The sequence below is a fragment of the Labrus mixtus genome, chromosome 24 (genome assembly GCF_963584025.1).
Source record: "Labrus mixtus chromosome 24, fLabMix1.1, whole genome shotgun sequence".
NCBI classification, from domain to species: Eukaryota; Metazoa; Chordata; class Actinopteri; order Labriformes; family Labridae; genus Labrus; species Labrus mixtus.
In genome coordinates, this window is record NC_083635.1 from 4,215,011 (window position 1) to 4,235,176 (window position 20,166).

Below are 20,166 nucleotides of genomic sequence, written 5' to 3' on the forward strand. Positions count from 1 at the left end.
TTGAACACAACACGTTGGGTTTGTTGTGTGCGTGATCTGAAGTGCAGCGGGGTAAGTCTGTCTGTTTTTCAATGAGTTCTTCATCCTTATTTTAAACATTTGACAACAATGAAACAGTCTGAGCAGTGACACAGGTGAAGACTTGTGCGCTGTTACCCAGAGGTTTGTTCTTGGGCTGGATGCTCCTGCGGGTCGTGGAGAGCCTCGCACCACTTCGACCGCGCGGCTCATTCTTTGGGATGGACAGCAGGGGGCGCCGCAGCTGCAGGACGGACAAAATTAAGCAACAGAGTGCAAAGTTCTTATCAGTATTCACTTCTTTATCTTCATGTGTTGAACAAAAAATGATTTCTGTCTTGTACCCATGCACGTTGCGCAAAAGAATAATTCATTCCCTGGTTCATTTATTCACACAGACTTTTTTTATGTTCCACATTCTTACATAGAAAGTCAAGTGTAAACACCTCGTATGTTGCTTCACAATGGCAGCCAGGTGGGATTTTGTGTTCCACTATTTGCACTGAATTTAAGGTTAATGTGACATTTTTTCCTTCACAATTTAACTGAATTTGAGATTCAACATGAACAGAGGAGAGGCAGCAATGATTTTTTTTATCAGGGTTAGGGTTTAAATTGTCACGTTGAACCACAAAGGGGTTTAAATAACATACTTAGTGCTTAACTTGTGTTATAAAAAGAACTACAAAGTGCCTTTAAAACTACATATTTCTTAAATCATGAGAAAAATGTTTAAAATTGCTTACATTTTTTTTTTAAAATAACTACAAAGTGCTCAAAACATGGTTAAACAAAATCAATAATTCCTTGTTTTATTGGATGTAAATCCTTTGTTTTCTGTTGTATTTTCTTGCACACTAGGGCAACAATTCAATTCTTATTTTGACATAAAATATGCACATGTATTCATCTGATTCTAAGATAAAGAATAAGCACAACGCTGAGGTCCAAACCTGTCTGAGTCCTCTCTTTCTTCCGAGCGGAGGCTGGATCAAGAGGTTCTGCTGGCCCGGTTCACTCTGCACACTCGCAACCCTGAAGGAACCAATCAACACAGACACACAGACACACAGACACACACACACACACACAGACAAAAGACACAACAACATTCAACATGAACGGATGTTCAGTATCTCCCACTGTGCTTCTCTACTCACCACACCTTTTTAAACAACAAGTCGCTGCTATTCTACCAAATCACTCACTACACGGCACACACAGTTTGTTACAAGACAGCCAATCACAGAGCAGAAATAAACAGCGCCGCCATGATTTGTACACCGAGAACACAACAGGGGACAGTAGGGGCTGGAGCAGCAACGCTGACAAAGAATAAGACAGCTCTTTATTTTAAATTCCTGATTTTCAATGCAAACGTGGAATCATTTCAATTAAAAATAGTTCAATTGAACAAAGTATTGAACTAAAGTGTCCTTGTTTTATGGTTGCCACCCCAGTTCCCCCTTGCCCCTACAGATTGGTATCCAGAGTAGGACGCCCAATTTGATCAGCAAGAAGCCTGATAGACACGTAAACAGTATGAAACACCATGGCAACCGATGGGAGAGAGGCTGACTTTGGTGGATGGCACATCAACTCTAAAGACCCACAGAGGAGGAACAGAGGCAGAGCTCCCTGGCCCTGGGATTGAGGGAGGAGGGGGCACTCTTTTTTTGGATGTGGGGGAGAGGCCTGGTTAGGATAGCGCAGCAGATGAGCTGAGGAAGATGAGGGTCAGTGTGGAGGAAAGGGGGATAGAAACAGGCAGACCGGACCCACACACATAAAAGAGGAAGAGACAGAGGAGTGGGGCGGGGGAGAGGAGGAGTGAGGGGGAGGTGTGGTGATTTGATCGGATGTGGATGAGTGATCAACGGCGAGGCGGCCAGTAGAGCAGGCCGTCCCGAGGCGACGCCCCTCCCGGACAGATGCAAGAAACGCACCAATGGGACACAGAGAGAGAGAGGCCCACTGTACCTAGAGAGGTTACCCTCCTGCAGAAGGCCCTGGGACTCATCTAGCACATTGGGTTCACTGTAAAAAGGGGGGGGCGGAGGGGGGAGAAGGGGGGAGTTTAAAGATGTGTAGTCGAGGTCCATCATCGCCCCATGTCCCTGAGCCCCGAGAGCGGGGCGAGGGAGGTTTAACAGCTTCATTCTTACCAAGTTCTAGAGTCATAATGCCGCTCTGTACGGAAGCCCTTAGAGGACATTTTATTTGACTCCATTTTTCTTGTGACAACGAGTACATTTCTGCTGTTTTCACAAAATCTACACCTGTGTTTCTCGTTGCCTCGGGGTAATCACACTGGTTTACAGTCAAACCAGTATCGTTACCTCGAGATGACAAAGACAGTAGATCAGTAAAAACAACCTGAAATGACTCGTTCTCACAGGGGGGGAAATGAAGCTAAATAAGCTGTATGGCAGCATGTCCCTTCAGGGCTTCTGTAGCTCTGAGACTGCAGAGTAAAAAAACATCATAAATCAACAGAGATATACAGAAAAAAATGGCTGTGGTTGTGAGACATGATTGGTCGATCTTTCTTCAAAATGTAAATCTTAAATGTTTCATAAAGAAGCCAAGATTTGAAACCGTAGATTGTGTATGAGAAGTGGAAGAAGTCTACGTGACAGGGGAGACAAAAAGCCTTCAAGGCGCGTTTCATTTAAATAGTCAGCAGGGGGCGATTCTGCAGATTCTGAGTTGTTTTGATACCTCAGTGTATATTTGACTCAGTCTCAGTAATGGTCAACTAAAGCAACACACAGCAAACTAAGGAATGTGGTCACGTTGGCTCTGTCCACTTCTCATGTACAGTCTGTGTTGGAATCATACATGAACATTTCCTCAAGTCAGAGCCTGCTCTGGAAAAAAGAAATCGTCTTGTTGGGTCGTTGAGTTCAACCGTAGCAGTGTTTAGAAAATGTCAAACGTATCCGTGTTCTTGTGTGTTTCCGTGTGCGTGCGTGTGTGCGGTGCAGGTCGGGACCGTCACCTGTGGCTGGGCAGCATGGTGGGCCGGGGAGCGTCGGGCTGCGAGGCGGCCGAGCCGGTGGCGTGGCTGGAGAAGCGGCGCTGCGTGATCACTCTAGGCAGGAAGGCCTCGTGCTCGCTCACCACGCTGGGGATGCTCATGGAGTCATCTGGAGGGGACGACAAATGAGTTCAGTCGGGGGTTTCTACAAATGCAATAAAGGACTTTTTTTTTTTGGAAGCGAAACGGAGCGTTTTCTGACTCTCTTCATCGTCCTCGTCGTAGCGGCTGAGCGTGTCCTGTGACGGCTGGCGCGACGGTTGGCTCTCCTGCTCCCAAACGGTGCCGGTGCCTGTGTTGGAGCGCGACATCGTGGCTAAACTGAGGCGATACGCTGACGTAGAAGTCCCCACAGTGCTGATCGATGTCTTGCCTTGGTAGGCTGTAATATAGAATCAAACAGAAAGTCGTTCAGAGTAAAAAAAAAAAAAAGCCGACAAAACAAATCAAGGGATAGACGTTCATGTTTCAGTCTGACCTGAGCCGCTGTGCACAGCCTCCTTCAGGATCTTCAGCTCGTTGTTGAACTCTGCAAACAGCGAGCTCTTGCAGAGGGGTCGCGGGATGAAGCGTCTCTCCAGCTGGTCGGCGATGTGGTGACGAGCTGTGATCTCCTCCTGAGAGTCAGCGGGCTGAGTCAACAACTGGAAAGCAAACACACATGGATTAGTAAGAGAAACACCAGAGGAGAAGTCAACGGAAGGGAGGGAACAGGTGAGTTACCTTGCACTGAATGAAGGGTCTCAGCAGGACGAAAATGGGGATCCTGGTTCGGACGATGAAGTCAATGAAGTCCCAGAAGGCGAGGCCGCCCACCTTCCTCAGAGCCATCTCCTTCACCTGCAGGCTCAGCCGGTACCACTGGTTCCCCAACGAGCGCTCGAAGCAGACCAACACCACCTTCAGGGCTGCAGACGGACGACAATGAGAACAGCAAAGGAACCACAGCGGATAACAATGCTGCCGTTTCTCATTCCTACCCAGATACGCGGCCTGGCTGGTGGACTCGGCCAAGCCCTCCCTGCGCAGGTCCTTCCCGGTGTCGCCCGGGGTGGAGCAGTGAGCCGGGGAGGCGTCCAGCATGAAGTTCTTGGTGCGGGAGGTGGAGATGATGCGAGGGGGCAGGAGGATGTTGATGACCGTTTGGAGGAGCAGGAAGATCTCCGGCTGCTCCAGGTGGGGGCTGTCTGTAAGGGGGAGAGGAGACATCATTAAAAACTAACTGTTTGAACATTTGGGATGGTACAGTTTCACCTCGGCGGAAGTAAAAGCTGGTGCAAGTTTTCGTTTTTTTGAGGGAACTCCAAATTAAGATACCAACCCTCACATATATTTCTGCTTCTGTTCCATGTGTAGTTTTTTTTGTAAAACTTGAGCACAACCAACATGATGTGACATTTGTTTTAATGCCTTTATTGAGCTCGGACAGAAGATCGAGTTTTCTTTACCTTTGCTTCCTGAGCCCACGGTGAGCACAAAGGGAATGAGCAGGTTGAGCAGCATCCCTTCTCGCCTCTCCTGATTGGTGAACGGCGAGATCACGTGACTGAGCGGGAAGTCCTCCTTTAAGGCCTAGAGCATTGGACGAGAATGACAAGGGGGGGGGTGAGACGACGACAAACATGTGCAGGTGATGACTGGGTGAGGCTGAAGGCCCACCTGTATCTGCAGAGCCACCAGTCTGACCACGGCTGTGCTGAAGGGCAGCGGCGGAGACAAGTACGGGCTGAGGTGGAGAAGAGGGAGCCCGTCTGCCACGCTGGAGGGGCCGACCACACCCATCACCTGACGAAAAAAAAAAAAAGAAACACTCAAAGATCAGACGTCCCATGGGAGGAATGTTACAGTTTGTGCGGTTTCATACCAGGTTGACGCAGACGTTGATCAGCGAGCGAAGGTGTGGGAGGAAAGAGATGATTGGCTGTCGCTGCAGAGTTAAACAGATCCCCTCGATCAGGCTGCTGGCCGCCTCCCACTCCACCTGTCTCCTGGAGAACACCCACCCATACAACACCACCCCGCACCCAAATAAAACACAATGTCATGAGTAAATTAAATGCTTTGAAGCAAGCGTCACACACTCACGTCGAGACAGAGAAGTAAGGATGTTCACTTCTCCAACGTGGCATTAAATGAATATTAAATGTCTCTGAACACTTACGGCTCTACGAACACTTTCCACCATAACATCATCCGCTACACAACTGTGATCAATACCCACAGCATATACTGAATATGAAGGAGATATAAAGCGAAGCCCACAAACACAGCCAGCTCAACACTGCAGTGACACATCCTGGTATTCAAAAACAACACACACCTGTGAGTTCCCTCTGAGCCACGCAGTCCTGAGTCACAGAAAAGGTCACATTTTCATTGATTTTGAACATTTTACTCGTCATTATTTATCATATTTTGTTTCTATAACAGCTCTGAGGAACTAAGATGTCTCTCTCAGACACACACACACACACACACACACACACACATACACACTATGAAGACTAATGGGATTGTTCATGTAACAAACTTCATCATTTATTTTACCAAAGGGTTCAAATCTAAACATTAACACCACCATAAATATTCAGAAGACCACAGCTGGTACTTTTGGTTTACTTTGGTTTGAGACACATCTAAAGACCGAATAAAAACATTTGCTTTGGTACGTTTTAAAATGATTCTCACTAAATGTGTCTCCTCTGTTTTCCTCCTTCAGCTGCAGCAGCTGATGAATGAAATGTGATTTAAAGCATAATCAGAAATACTTTAATATGAATACAAATGTTCAAACAAACGTATTCATGTACAGAAATAGGAATAAGGTAGAGGTATTAAAGACGACTGGATCTGTAGTGGTGATGAAAATGACCTTATTGTTACAAAGAGACTTTTTCACTATCTTGGATTTCAATCATAACAAATGCTTTTTGTGAAACTTTGAATGCACATTTTAATATTCCATGTTTCTCATATGTAATGAGGTTTTCTAAATGTTCGATACTTTAATACTTTTCCATATCACGTGCTTTAAAACGACTTTTTCTTTTTCTATTTGAAATTATTTTATTCAGAGCAAAGTGGGAAAATGGTTTGCAGCACATCATAGCTACAAAGTTGCTGTTTTTTTTTTTTTTTTAATGCAGAAAAGAAATACAAACGTTGTCATTTTAACGATCAACAGCATTACAAATGATTGAAGCTTTAAGAAACGTCAGATCTTTAGTCTTATTTTTAACTGAGCGAAAGACAGAGAGTAATAATGACAGTGTGCAGGAGTTTGTCTGGGAATTAATAACAAGAAATGTCTTCTATTCTTTCACCATGGTGTTGAAAAAGGTCCATATGGTTTGATTTTTACTTAAATGGTTTCAAAGATTTAGATGCAACAGATAGAAAACATGCTTTGTTTCCATGACATAAGACTGGACTTTAAGGGAACACTGACGCTGATCTATTGTTAGTTCACTCATCCGCCTCAGGATTTTGAACTCTGTTCACACACACACACACACACAGGCTCTCACACACACGCTCGCACAACAACACACCACAGCAGCAGCACTTACGGTTACAGCACCACGAAGGCAGCGCTACAGAGGGCAGTGCCAAGAAGCCGTCTATCTACAGTTCACAGCACGGCACCGGCACAGCACGATACACTCACAGGAAAACGGAGAAAAAAAAAAAAAGGATCGTATTCAACAGACCTGGTGCAAAGTGCCTGTGGGCGAGCGCACCTGAGCGTTGGCATCTTGTGAATCTTGTTGAACATGCGGTCCAGCCTCTTGAGGATGAGGATGAGGGCGGGGCGGACGGCTTCGGACGACCAGTCGGTGATGGGAAGCATCTCCATGATGTAGCGCTTCAGCCCGCGGCTCTCCATGGTCAGGGTGTCGTAGGGCGCCAGTTTCAGCAAGGCGTGGGCGATCTCAGCCAGCCTGGGAAGCAGAGAGACACACACACACACACACACACACCTTCAGCACGAATGAAGAGCACGTCGTAGCACAATAGCACATTTTTCTCCTCCTCACACCAAAAGACCAGCTGCGGGTCAAAACAACAAAACATGAAAAATGTGGAGATTTGATGAATCTTCAATAGGTTGACAAAGTGTCAGTATAAAGAATAAATATGAAGATAAAAAAGTTGATTTGTCTCAAAAGAAGCCAAAATTCCTCAAATAACTGCTTCAATATCATGAAATATTCAAATCAAAGTCATTTCTCTGAAATTTGTACTTCAAAAACAAGATCAAGATGTACTCTATAAACCGTCTAGAGATCCACAAATGAATTCATTCACTTACTGTTTCTGAACGAGTGCTCGTCACAAAGATAAACTCACTTTTCTCCAACATAAAAACTCCATGAATAAGCTGTTAACCACCGGGTCAGATGATCATCCATTCTGCTCATTTGTAGTAAGAAACGTGTGCTGCAATCTTTGTAGCTCTGCTCTTTAATGTTTAAACGTTTGATTTGAAATGAAGAATCTCATAAATGAACCTGACTGAATGGAATCTTTAAGGTTGAGTACAAAAAGTAGAATCCACTGTAAATATTAAGCCATGATGGATGATGGATTTCAAGCACCTTGCAGAGGAAAGTTTTGTCACAAACACTTTCAACTTATAAATCAAAGTAAACAGTATGTTTAAAACGTAAGCAGTCATGAGTAGACGTCCTCACCTCATGTGCGACTTGATGTCGAGCAGCTCCAGAGCCGTGACCCGCGGCTCCCCGGCCACGTTCTGCAGGATCTTCAGCCTCGGCCCGCAGTGTTTGTAAAATTCGGTGCAGATGTTTAGCAGGGACTCCCTCGGCCGGCGGAACTCCTCCCTCGCTATGCGCTCGTCCAGCTCCTCCCGGGGCATGCCCTGACCCTCCTCCAGCAGGTGGAGGTTGTCCCTGGAGTTGTTGGAGAACAAACAAGGACCTCAGTCTCGGTTTCAAATCTAAGGTGAGTTTGTGTCTCTCCTGATGCTAATGTGGTCGTTCTGACCTGGTGTTGACGCCTCCTGACATGGCGTGGTTAGCTGCAGTTCCTCCCTTGTGGCCCTGATCACAGCGGGACAGCTGTGGAGCTGTCATGGGTCTGTGGAGGAGGAGGAGAGATGGAGACAATTAAACGCGTTTGACGCAGCTCCGCAGCGTCTAACTCTACTGCATGTGCTGAGGTCGGACCTTGTGAGGGCCTCCGAGCTGTACAGGAGCGCCTGCAGCGACGTGGCGAGGGCGGCGATGGCTGCGATCTCGTCCCGGGCAGCCGAGGCCGACTCCATCGTCATGGTGTTGCTCTTCAGCTTCTGGAGGTGACAGGGGACCAAGGCCTCCAGCACCATCAGCATCTGGAGACTGCGGAAGGGGCCCACGTTTTAAGAAAAAAAGCTTTGCAAGCAGCTGAAGAGTCAAAGAGAGGAAGTGACGCCCGTACCTCCGAAAAGATTCAGGTGCGTAGGCGACCACGGTGACGCACAGCTTGATGGCCTCGCTGATCGAAAAGGCCAAATCCTCGTTACCATAACAAAAATCTGCGACAACAGAGTAAATATGAGATTTAAGATGAGAGACAAAACCCTAAAGTTTCTCACAGAAGCTTTAGAATTCAAATGTTTCACACTTCTGTTTAGATAACTTTTAGGACTCACCAAGAGAGCGTAGAGGTTTCTCAGCCTTGACCAGCTCCAGAGCGTCCAAGGAGTCCTGAGTCTCCCCCTCCAGAGAGACCAGCAGGTCGAACAGACACTGAGCCGACACGCCTTTAGACAGGCCGGTACTGGTGCTGGTCTGGTAGATAAAGACAGACACATTCAATATAAAAAAATGAGACATAGGAAGCAAGAATGACCGCAAAACTTCAAATATCCATGTCGTGTGCATGTAGAAGTTTTACAGTGAATTCCAGCAGCGGAGCGACGCTCGCAAACAGCTGCAGGATAAACGGTTTGCGATGGAGGATGTAGAACTGGCGGCAGCAGAACTCGATGCCCTGCCGCAGTAAAGGGTTGCTTTCGTAGTCTGCGTAGACCTGTCAGAGGAAACACAGGGAGGATTAAGTCTCAACACAAATAATAAACTGAAGAAAAACCGATCCTGAACTCTTCATACCTGCAGCATGGTGGGCAGGATCCACTGGTATCCACTCAGGGAGAAGAGGTGGTTAAAGTGAACGGCCGTGTTGATGGCAGTGGCAGTGTACTGCCTGAGGAGGGCGCTGTCCTCCGGGTGCAGGAGCAGGGCCCCGTTAAAGACGTTGAGGAACAGCATCATCTCGTCGCCCCACGGGTACTCGCTGGGCATGCCCAGGAACATCTCCTCCAGCAGCTTGATCCACAGCACCTTGTGGAGGGTGTCCAAACCAAACAGCTCCTTACCTGAGCAAAAGATGGAGGGTCAAACACATCAACCGGAAGGGTTTTAATCGGTTCAGAGGTTGGGAGTCCGTCTCACCTTGTGGCTCGTTGAAGAGGGAGAACTCCGCGTCGATGGCGGTGCGCGGGAAAGACGGCAGGCGGAGGAGGTCTTCCTGCAGCAGGGAGACGTGGGATTGCTTGTGCACGGCCGGCATGTGCTGCGTGAGGGAGATGAGGAAGAGGACGCGGCCGACTTCCTCTAGTTTACGAGAAAACACCTGAAGTAGAAGAAAGATTGAAGAAAACAAAAGCACAAACTTGAGAAGAAGTCGACCATATTTTCACTGTGCTTTTCATTTCTTCTCGATGTTGATCAGATGTATAGAGCATCTCTTATACCTGCTTCTGGATGAGCTCTTGTCCTTTATCGGGCAGCATGTGGACCAGGTTGAGCTGAGGAGAGACTGATCTTCTGAAGGGGTAGATGTCTCTTACATAAGTCTGGGGAAACATAGAGGGCAGCATTGTACGGGAGGAAGAAAACTTGATTAAACTGCTATAAGAAAGAAAACTCTAAAGGGACATTTGTCGGTCATGTCTCTACCTTGCTGTAATGAATGAGGTTCCATCGTTTGTCCATGAGGAAGTAATGTGCAGACCTGGCCTCAGGAATGTTGAAAAACTCCAGGCACTCCTAGTTTGAAGTGGAACAAAAGCACAGCATCTTTGAATTCCAACTTGCATGAATTTGACTTGAATACTTTGAAAAGTCTAAACACGACTTAATCCCGGCAGGATGCTTTTTCTTTCCCTTCTTATCTTGTTTATGATAAGCCTCAGAGTGCTTCCTCATAAATGGTGCTTTTACCTTGAGCAGGGCTTCAAACTGAGTGTCTTCATGGACTGGGAGCTGTGTCGGGATGTCACATTCGTTCTGGCCGTGCACAACCAGAGTTTTTGTTCCTGCACCCAACAATGCACACACAAAAAAAAACAAAAAAAAAAAAACATCGATTTTAATAAAGAGAGACTCGGAGGTCTCATAGGATCCTGAATGAACCAATCAGCAAACGGCGTCTGTAAGTTAACCTGGCATGGACGCAGTGACGAGCAGCTTGACCTCACACTGCTCCTTCTTCATGGTCTGTTTGAGGTCTTTGAAGAAGAGCCCCTCCACGTAGCCCACCACCTCCCACAGGAAGGTCAGCGTGGCCGAGATGGCGTCCATTCCCCACTCGCACGGGGTCCGCACGAAATACATGATCAGCCCCACCTAGGAGGAATAGTAGCATCCAGAAAAATGATGTTAAAATGGTTAAAGTAATTAAAACATGAGCGGTTTTTCTTTTAGCGTTTTTACCAGGTAGTTGAAGAGGATGTGAGAGGTTTGCGCCGGCAGATCTCCGATGTTGAGCAGCAGCTTCCTCAGCATGTACATCAGCTCATCCTGACGTCACAAAGATTAGAAACACATCTCTGAATTTGATCCTTCACTTTTTTTTACTCTGTTTTGGTCCTTCCCATGTTCGCCTACCTGCCGATTGCTCACTGTCAGCTTTTCCAAGAAGTGGCGGAGAACGAGGGCGGGGTCTTCAATCAGGCAGTTCCAGAGGATTTGTTGGGCAACGGCGCTCACTGAGGGAGCAATGGAGGGAATATTCCGGACATGAAAACAGACCATAGTGTAAATGCATGTCTTATATTTGCAAACTCATTGATGACATAAAAAGGAACGAGGCACCGACCTGCCACGCCGTCCTCTCGAACCTCTCCATCCTCCATGAGATGGACTATCGGTAGCACCGCCGCACAGATGCATGCTGGGAAGACAGCTTGGGGCGGCTGCAGCATGTGATGAGTAGGAGTGTGTTCTGTTGTGTTCTCCTCGTCTGCCCAACAAAAAGGAAACCCCTCTTGGAGGTCATTTAAGGAAGCAAAACACACAGGTTTTTATTTCCCGGGACAAACGCGGTTGTTTTTCATACCTTCTGCGCTGGCCATCGAGCGCACGGACCACACCGAGCCCCGGCGGAAAGAGTAGTTTCTGTGGGAGTTGCTGGAGGCGCAGGACGGGCTGACGGACAGGCGGCGGGATGTCAGGTTCACCACTTCTTCTGCTGGCGGGATTAATGTCCAACATACAGAAACAACAGCATGATATCGACAGTTCGAAACAGGTTTGAAGATGGATGCTCCATGTCATGAAGAGAAGAAGGCTGGGTGTCCTCTACATGACCTAAGATTGACCCCTACATATAACAGCATCTAAATGAGAACATAGTGCACTTTATCAGGCTGCATTTGTTCTTACTTTGAAGATGAACTTTGTGACCAACTATTAGATTGAATCATTGATTTGGTAAATATTAACACCCCTATTCTGTGTTATCTGTGCCTGTGTGTCTGCAAGCCCCACCTTCTTCCTCCTGCTCAGGCGGGGGGCTACACGTAGGCTCGTAGCACGCCTCCTGAGCCACCGGGATGGCGGTGATGATGCTGGCCTCGCGGCCCAGACGCCGCTTCTCTTCCTCCTGCTGCAGGTTCTTCAGGATGTGCTCGGCCCGCTGGTGGGAGCGCGACACGGCCCGCGCTGAGAAGGATTTCTGAAATAAAGGCGACATGGGGGAAGTGGGTAGGCACAGAGGCAGGACACTGCAGACAGCTCGTGTAAACAAACAGAAACTGAGAATGAGGGAGTGCAAGATTTAGTCCAAAAGTAGCATTTTATTATCTGTTAGGAATGTGTTTGCACAGCTATTCTATCTGAGGAGCAATTTTTTTTTGTATGTAAAATGACTGGACAACACGTTAATACAGTAACTCTCCTCCAGCATATTCATCTCATGCCTAATGTGATCCCGAGCATCATAAACATGTACCGCTACGTAATAGGAAAATATTTCAATTATGACAAATTGTGACACAAGTAAATGTATTTAGACTGGAATATGGAGAATTTACTGTATCATGTGTACAGTAAATGCCTCACAGCATTCGCACGAGAGCTCATACACATACATTTCCAAGTAGGCGTGATATGAAAAAACATACACAGCAAAGTCATTCTCATCCAATGACCATGCATCAACAGCACGACACACACAAAATGTCTGAATGTCCGATGCATGCTGTTATTTTTGTGTGCTTTTTTTTTTTTTTTTTTTTGAGTGTGGTGTGTATCACTCGTCAAGATGCAACTATCCGAAATGACCCATGAAACCCCGCCCCCCCCCCCCCCCACACACACACACACCCTCCCCGCCCCACTCCAAGCTTCTGATCCAGGATGAAAACCTACAGCTTCCAACACTCAAGAGGAGAAATCAATCCTCTCCTGACTCTAATGATCTGAGGTAACAAGATGCATCAGCACAAACATCCGGACAGAAATACTGACTTACTATGGCATGGACTGACTGAATTAATGTGGCGTACTAAAAACAAAGACAGTCGATAGATAAATTATAGATCAGGTGCTCGCAGGTCGTCATCAAAATCTTTTCAACACATTTTGGTTATCATGCTTATTGACAAAAAAAACAAAAAACAACCAAGAAAGTAAAAGGAAACACCAAGAAATCTGTTTCACTGCTTCAAAATCAACATTTACTCTGAAAACATTGACATGTTTTGATTTCATTAGCAGATTTCTTGGTGCAGTTGTCCATCTTGCGTGTGCTCAGTGGTAACAAATGTATGTTAATGCAGTCTAGAGTGCATCTGTTTTGGGGCGTTTTCGACTTTCCACTTGTTGATGTTTTTTTAAAGGGTCGGTTCACCTAATTTGAAAGAAAAGCAAATTCCCTTAACGACGTTGGATCGTGTCTAACCCGAAAGGCAACCTCCAGTAGTAGTCTGTGGGGGATGCGTTGACTGACAGGCTGCTGTGTTGAAGCTGTGTGTCATTATGAGACAGTCTTTGGTCTAACTCTGAAGGATTTTTTTGATGAACTATGGCCACATCATGAGATCAGTGAGAGGCGTCTCCATGAAACAGTAGTTGTCAGTTTCATATTTGTGAAATAATATAGTGTGAATAAACTAAATCAACTTTTATGACCCCGGTCAGTCCAACTTTTAGCAGTCGTTGAAAAGGTTGTTTGATCCACAACTTGTTCATCGCGTCTTAGAAATGCTTGTTTTTGTTTTGTTGTTTCGGAATCAAAAGTGGCAGAAATGACTGCGTGGTTAAAATAGTACAATTCAGCGTCATGGTGGATGTCAGACATTCAGCCGCTTGCATGGCTAAAAATAAGTCTGTTAAGTCTTTCAACAAACCCTGTCCCCAATAATTTGGATAATCTGTCCATTTCTAAATCTGGACTTGTGTTTTTTTGGTTTAAAGATTTATTCTGGGCTTTTTTTCCCCTTTATTAGAGAGACAGGACAGTGGAGAGATAGAGCGGGGGATGACAAGTCAGATTCTATCCAGACTGCCTGCTTGGAGGTCTGTAACCTCTGCACATTAGGTATAGGTTTGATATCGCTGCACGTTAGTGATGAATTAAGATATATATTTTTTTCAGGTGAACCAACCCTTTAACTTTTGAATCTCAAGCATCCTGACATCTCAGGTCAGTTTGTCAGTGACGTCACATCCGGGAGCATTAGGTCAGTGTGATTTAGATCAAAGGTCTCCAATACAAAAAAAACAAAAAAGTCCAACGTTTGTCAAGAGAACGTTCCTACATTTCATACTAAAATAACAAAAGACGTATAAGTAAAATATGCATATAAGGCAGTCTGACTGCGACTTACAGACTGGTCTTCATTGATTGGATCTTGGACGCTGCCTGTGTTCTGGGGCACCCATGGGGGGTCGAAAATGGGCACACAGGGCATGCCCAGGATAGGGGATGGCAGGGTGAAGTTGATGCTGGGTGGAGGGATCTGGAACAAAACACAAATATAGTATAAAAGAGAGCATATTTATGACTGTGGGGATAAGAACAAATATAAAATCAGAGAGTACCTTAAAGATTTGCTGGGCTCCTTCCTCCATGCGAGGCCACACTTGGTAGCGGAAACGCCACAGCGTGTAAAACTTCAGGACGGAGTTGATGCGCTGGCACGGCTCCTGGTGATGGAACTCGGCCATCATCATTTCGGTCACCGCGTCGGGGACCTTTACGGCGCACAGAAGGAACATGGCAGCTGGAAGGGATGGAGGAGGGAGGGCAGAGACGGAAAAGGGCAGCAGAGAGGACATTTATTATGTAAAAAAACAAAAAAAAAACAGGACGTAAACCGTGAAGGGCACAACAACCTGAAGAGCCTGATGTTGAGCTCACCGGCGGCTGCTGCCATATGCTCGTCCACGCTGAGTAAGAGCTCCCAGGCTGCAGGCTGGATGTCTCCGTACATGTCGTCTGTCAGGATGGGAGCTGCTTTGATCAGCAGCGAAAGAGGAGCTGGAGACAAACTCATCACCTGCAAAAAGACCAAAAAAGTCAAACATGAACTGATGATTAAACTGTGAAAGCGAAAGAAAAAACCATCAACATGTCTTCTTTACCTGGTTGCGGATGTACTTGAGCATGCCTGTATCCTTCTTCCCCTCTGTGTTGGAGTCATTGGGTCTTCTCTTCATGGACGGGGTCCTCAAACAGGACTTATCTGAACACTAGAACCACAGACATTTCCATCAACGCACCGCATATAAAAGGTTTAAACGGCGTAGATCGAGTGTGAAACGCACCTCTTTCGTCTTCTTGGCTCGCGGCCCGATGTTCCCAGAGGTGGCGCTGTCCTCCCTCAGACTGTCCACCGTCTCCCCGTACACCAGCTTGATGGCGCGGACCAGGCGGGCGCAGGAGCGGCTGTGGTGCTGGTAGCAGCGCGGGTGGCAGAAGTCGATGTGGGTGCAGATGAAGCTCTGCTGGTTGCAGAGGAGGATCATGATCTGTGACGCAGGAGAGACGGGGAGGGGTCATTACACAGTGAACGCTTTAATGATCGTACTCGTATGTTATCAAACAAATTGAAGGACGCACGTGGAGCCAGGACATGTTGCGATGATAGTTGTCTTCTGTACCTCCTGAGCTCTGGCCCTCTGGTTCTATGCTGGGTTCACTGGTGCTGAACGGGCTGCCTGAAACAGACAAAAACAATGTTTCAAACATTCATTTCACACATATTTTAGAGGCATTTCCACCAAGAAACCACATCGGCTCTGCAGCTTTCATTTTTTAAGTTTCTTACATTTGCAAACAAACAAACATCCTATAAGTTAAGATGTCATGTGTGTGGAATATGTGATAGAGAGAACCGGTCCCTCTCTCACCTATATCAGTAACAGTGTCCCTGCTTTGTGTCTGTGACAGCAGCCCCTCTTCGTTCTCAGACTCAGAGTCCTGGCGGGTCAGCTTGGTGCTCTTCAAGCTTCCCGCCCGGCGAATCGACGACAGAGAGCCGCCCTTCTTGACCCGAAAACTGCGCGCGCCTTTGATCTGAAGCAGCCGCGAGCCTCCGATACGGATCTTGCGGATGGGCGCTGGAGAAGAGGGAAGAGGGGAGAGATCATCTAATTTTATTTGAAATAATGAGCAGACCGCGCTGAAAGGGACCACGATGTCGGGGTCGACGCGAGCGAGCTAGATCTCACCTTGAGCCTCCTGGGCCTTCTTCTCGTCGCCGGTGGTGTCGGACTTCAGCGTGTGGCTGCTGCTGTTGAGCGAATCGTGTCCGTCTTCGTCGTCGAGGATCCCTGCGAAGCTGATCTTCCTCTCGTAGCGATGGCGGCCGAGCTCTGGATCCAGGCGCAGGCGGGCGCTGTCTAGATCCTAGAGACCAGGATGTGAGTATTTCACTTATTCTACAACAAGCACTTTGATACAACTTTAACTTCTATTAGAATCTACAATTAAAAAACGACCAGAATCTCTGAGTATCAAGACCAATTAAGAAATCTGACAAAGTGTTTTTTAAGATCGGACCACTGACCACGAGTGGTTCGGTGCGTGGGCGAGGTAGGCACGGAAACGTCTCCCTCAGGAAGGTGGTGATCTCCAACAGCAGCTGGCAGGCGGCCATCTTCAGAGCAAAAGGGCAGCCACACTTTGTAGGGTTGACTGTGTCTTTAGGGAGAGAAATTTTTTTTTTTTTTAAAAAGCAGAAACAAATGATGTCATGAGGAATGTGACACCATCCTCACGACCGTGCGTCAGTGTGTTTTAGTAGCTTTGAGATGATAAAGATATTGAGGCATGAAACAATCGTCTGGCTCACTGTCGTCCAAGTAATCTTCTTCCTCGTCTTCTTTTCTCATCCTGCGTTTGGTCTCTTCATCAAAAATGTAACCCAGGATGTTCGCAGGACTCTCGCTGTCCGAGTGGCAGAGCTCGCTGAGCCTTGTACCGATCGCCTGGCGAGAAGACAACGCACAAATGAACGTGATGTTTCCTGATTGTTGAAGTGTAACCTTTGAGAAACATTCACTCACATCTCCCCACTGGCAGAAATGTTTGGCGGCGTTCCACTGGAGCTTCTGGTTCCTCTTGTTCCCCACGATGGGAGATCGACCCCTGGACAGGCCCCTCTTGGTGATATTAACGTGGTGGCCCTTCATCCACTCGGGCCAGTTTCCGCGGTTACAGCGGTGGACGAAGCGGGCACATTCGAGGAAGAGGGACGCCCGGGCTACAACTGGAGCTTCCTGAAAAACAACAAAGAAGATCAGGATTCAAATGTAAGGCGGTTTCGTTCGGGTACAAGTGGAACAAAAAAAAAAAAAAAGCAGGATGTTAAAATGTACCAGGTCCAGAGCTGCAGCCAGGATGGAGGCGTCGGGTATCGTCCCCGGCTCACAGCAGTTCAAAAGGAACTGGAAGCGTTTCATTCCCTGCCGGATGGCGCCCAGATTCACCACGTTCTTGTTCTTCATGGCCTCCTGGCTGGCTGCAAGTCGCTCCTGGAAACCGTGAGGTCCTGAAGGAGAGTTTGAAGAAAGAAAAGAGGAGAAGAAAAAGAAGAGTGTAACAGGACAAGAGAAGTTATTTAAAAAAAAAAAAAAAAAAAACATTTAGGTTGCAATGACAAAGACTGCACTGCAGTTTGAATATCGACATTGCAGGAAGCAACATCACCATCCAGGACACTTCACAAAAAGCCACCAACAATGAAGCTGAGTGTGAGATGGACACACGGCCATCAGCAGTGGTTACACTTGGATTTTAAATGAGCGCTTTAGAGATAAGTTTAAGATAAGAAATTAGAACATTTTTTTTTCTGCCAAGTGTAACCGTAGCTGCACAGGAAAAAAAAAAAAAAAAAAAGAAGCTGTACGTTGTGTTTTATCACTTCACTGAAACTCAGGCATCGGAAAAATACCACCAGACGTCACCACAGAAGAGACGGAGAGAGAGAGAGAGCGCCGGCAGCGTCATGCTTCACACGTAGCACAGAAAGTCGCTCTGCAGTAGAAAGATGGTTTCATAGATATGAGAGATTCCCACACACCTCCTGTCCTCTCTTTCCACCAGCCAGTGGAGGAAAGAAGGAAGGGGGTTATTGTTGTTGAGGAGAACAGGGCGTGCACAGGTGGACAGAGGAGGGGGGGGGGGGGGGGGGGGGGGGGGGGGGGGGGTGACGAGTCACAACATAGTTACACACACACACACACAGATCAGTGTAATGCTAATATCTGCTTCTCTTTTGAAAAGGATTGATTCGTCGCAAACAACTTGAGGTTGTTTTAGCAGCAACAAAAAAACACAATCTGAGTGGATTGTTGACTTGATTCAACACCTGCTGAAGACATTTTCAACACATCGGAGAGTTTGATCTTGTGATCTGCTTTACATTGCTTGCAAATGATAGCAAATTATGTTTTTATTTGTTCTCGGGATAACAAAGCTGTTTTTCTTATTGCAACTGATTAGTTTGTTTTCTCGTGATAACAGGATCATCTCCATGTCTTTGTTTGTTTTTGCAACTCTGGTAATACAATATATTAGCCAAGATCTCGAGAAGTCACCCAGAAATGACTCATTATCACAGGAGAAACAGAGTAGATACTGTCATTAAAATGTAATTAAAATAATTCACAAAATAAAACTATTATGGAACGATCATCGCTCACTTTGGCCACACGTTCATTTGGCTTGAATACAACTTTGTGATCCTGTTTGTTCTGACCAAGTTGTTAAACTGTGAGATAATTCCATTAAAGCTCCTTTGAGGAACTCTGAGTTTGTGTTGATTTTGGCGCCCCCCCCCCCCCCCCTGTGGCCAAAGAAGTACACGTGCTAAAAAAAAAATGTCGAAAAAAAAGAGTTACGATAAAACTTCTTCCAGGAGCTTTAAAAAAAGGGTCCCTTTTTACTTGAATTCAAGTTTTCTGTGTCACTCCTGCTGTGTGCTTACAGGAAGCAGCTGCCAATCTTAGCAAGCAACGGCTTTGAAGAAGAAGTTAGCCAACAGGAAATAAGAAAAGTATACTAATTTAAATCTTTACATTTTCACTATCTAATAATTACTTTGACTTATGCTGTCTGTTAAATATTACCACGTCTTTGAAACTACATGAACTTTACGGACGTCATCTTGTGGCTGGAACACACCAGTCTTTATAAAGAGTGAAGTGTTTCTTCACAAACAGACACCGATGTGTTGAAAATGAAAGATTCAGGCTAACAGAGTTTAGCAGGCAGCTAACTGACGGAGCCCACACTGATCATGGCAGACGGGAGGAACTGGCACGATTTGTGAGGTGAGACAAGACACGACACGGACAAACAGAGGCGAAGGAAAGAGAGAGGGACACAAAGGACGATGGGGCCTGGGTGGGCAAGGGGGCACCCCGGGGTGGGGGAGGTCTACCATCTTTCTCTTCTGTGTGGTGAAGCTTGGATGGATTCCTCCTGCCAGACCTCCATTTACCGAGCCGCTTGAAGAAATTCTCCTCCTCGTCCCTGCCGAACTCCGGCCCCACAGCGCCCCCTTCAGACAGCTTCACCGCACTGGTGAACTTCACCTGAGGCACAAAGAGACTTTGATTTCTCCGTTGTTTCATCTGTGTCTATTACTTAAATACTATTCTGTTCTCATCTTAAAATGAATATAAGAATGTCTTTTCCGCTGGACCTTTGAGCTCTGACGTATGAAGGAAAGTCGATCCACAGAGCTGATATCCAGAAGATCCTCCACACCGTCCGTCAGTCCAGAGAGAGAGGATCGCTTCAGCCAGTTTCCTGAAGACACACCATCAAGAACGAGATTAACGCTGCACACTTTACCATGAATACAAGAACACATGCACACACTTAAAGGGTTGGGGAAAGCTTTTTTCTCGAACACACAGGGCATCCAAGCTCACAGATTAACAGACGAAGACGCATTCAAAAAAAGTACAAACAGCTGACTTGACGTTTTCTTAAAAAGAGACTCAAAAGATAAAGACCACGGTAGAGTGGTGTTTGCAAACACACGTCAGATGGATGAGGCAACCTTTACTGTCTTCTTATGAGAAGCAGATTTATTTTCCGAGCAAAAAAAAAAACCACACAATCAAAAAAAAAAAAAAAAATACCTTAAGTACATCAAATTGAAATACGACACTGTGTTTGAATTGTCTATCGAGAATGCTTTCGATGCTGTGCCGCAAAAGCCTTTCAGCATTGAGATCCTCCTGATGTCAAAGAGGATCAGATGCCGAGGATTAGGCCCGGGAGTCTTTGGGTGTCTCCCGATTCAATTTTGAATCTTGGGGGTCGTGATTCGATTTTTTTTGATTCAAAAAGACGATCCTGCA

The 20,166-nt window shown here is 46.4% G+C and overlaps 1 protein-coding gene across 17 annotated transcripts in view; it reads right to left on the reverse strand.

Annotated features, from left to right (window-relative positions):
- Positions 1–20,166, reverse strand: part of LOC132959453 (protein unc-80 homolog) — a 39,291-nt gene that overhangs the window by 3,356 nt on the left and 15,769 nt on the right. For 4 of the 17 annotated variants that reach the window (XM_061032446.1, XM_061032449.1, XM_061032442.1 and 1 more), the window contains 43 exons: positions 19,500–19,606; positions 19,236–19,389; positions 17,170–17,342; positions 16,858–17,070; positions 16,644–16,779; positions 16,359–16,492; positions 16,021–16,198; positions 15,700–15,939; positions 15,410–15,507; positions 15,115–15,318; positions 14,932–15,039; positions 14,708–14,846; positions 14,389–14,570; positions 14,175–14,306; positions 11,833–12,019; positions 11,402–11,533; positions 11,162–11,305; positions 10,951–11,051; positions 10,777–10,863; positions 10,506–10,689; positions 10,285–10,379; positions 10,021–10,110; positions 9,816–9,917; positions 9,514–9,694; positions 9,172–9,437; positions 8,957–9,091; positions 8,712–8,850; positions 8,498–8,594; positions 8,248–8,418; positions 8,066–8,158; positions 7,753–7,971; positions 6,769–6,999; positions 4,923–5,046; positions 4,718–4,843; positions 4,507–4,630; positions 4,039–4,245; positions 3,782–3,966; positions 3,537–3,702; positions 3,261–3,440; positions 3,020–3,167; positions 1,999–2,055; positions 972–1,053; positions 157–262 (listed from right to left, as the gene is read on the reverse strand). In XM_061032446.1, coding sequence (XP_060888429.1) covers positions 157–262; positions 972–1,053; positions 1,999–2,055; positions 3,020–3,167; positions 3,261–3,440; positions 3,537–3,702; positions 3,782–3,966; positions 4,039–4,245; positions 4,507–4,630; positions 4,718–4,843; positions 4,923–5,046; positions 6,769–6,999; positions 7,753–7,971; positions 8,066–8,158; positions 8,248–8,418; positions 8,498–8,594; positions 8,712–8,850; positions 8,957–9,091; positions 9,172–9,437; positions 9,514–9,694; positions 9,816–9,917; positions 10,021–10,110; positions 10,285–10,379; positions 10,506–10,689; positions 10,777–10,863; positions 10,951–11,051; positions 11,162–11,305; positions 11,402–11,533; positions 11,833–12,019; positions 14,175–14,306; positions 14,389–14,570; positions 14,708–14,846; positions 14,932–15,039; positions 15,115–15,318; positions 15,410–15,507; positions 15,700–15,939; positions 16,021–16,198; positions 16,359–16,492; positions 16,644–16,779; positions 16,858–17,070; positions 17,170–17,342; positions 19,236–19,389; positions 19,500–19,606 — 6,357 coding nt within the window. The remainder of the gene's footprint in view (positions 1–156; positions 263–971; positions 1,054–1,998; positions 2,056–3,019; positions 3,168–3,260; positions 3,441–3,536; positions 3,703–3,781; positions 3,967–4,038; positions 4,246–4,506; positions 4,631–4,717; positions 4,844–4,922; positions 5,047–6,768; positions 7,000–7,752; positions 7,972–8,065; positions 8,159–8,247; positions 8,419–8,497; positions 8,595–8,711; positions 8,851–8,956; positions 9,092–9,171; positions 9,438–9,513; positions 9,695–9,815; positions 9,918–10,020; positions 10,111–10,284; positions 10,380–10,505; positions 10,690–10,776; positions 10,864–10,950; positions 11,052–11,161; positions 11,306–11,401; positions 11,534–11,832; positions 12,020–14,174; positions 14,307–14,388; positions 14,571–14,707; positions 14,847–14,931; positions 15,040–15,114; positions 15,319–15,409; positions 15,508–15,699; positions 15,940–16,020; positions 16,199–16,358; positions 16,493–16,643; positions 16,780–16,857; positions 17,071–17,169; positions 17,343–19,235; positions 19,390–19,499; positions 19,607–20,166) is intronic. The other 13 variants (XM_061032451.1, XM_061032443.1, XM_061032445.1 and 10 more) reach the window with 11 other exon arrangements.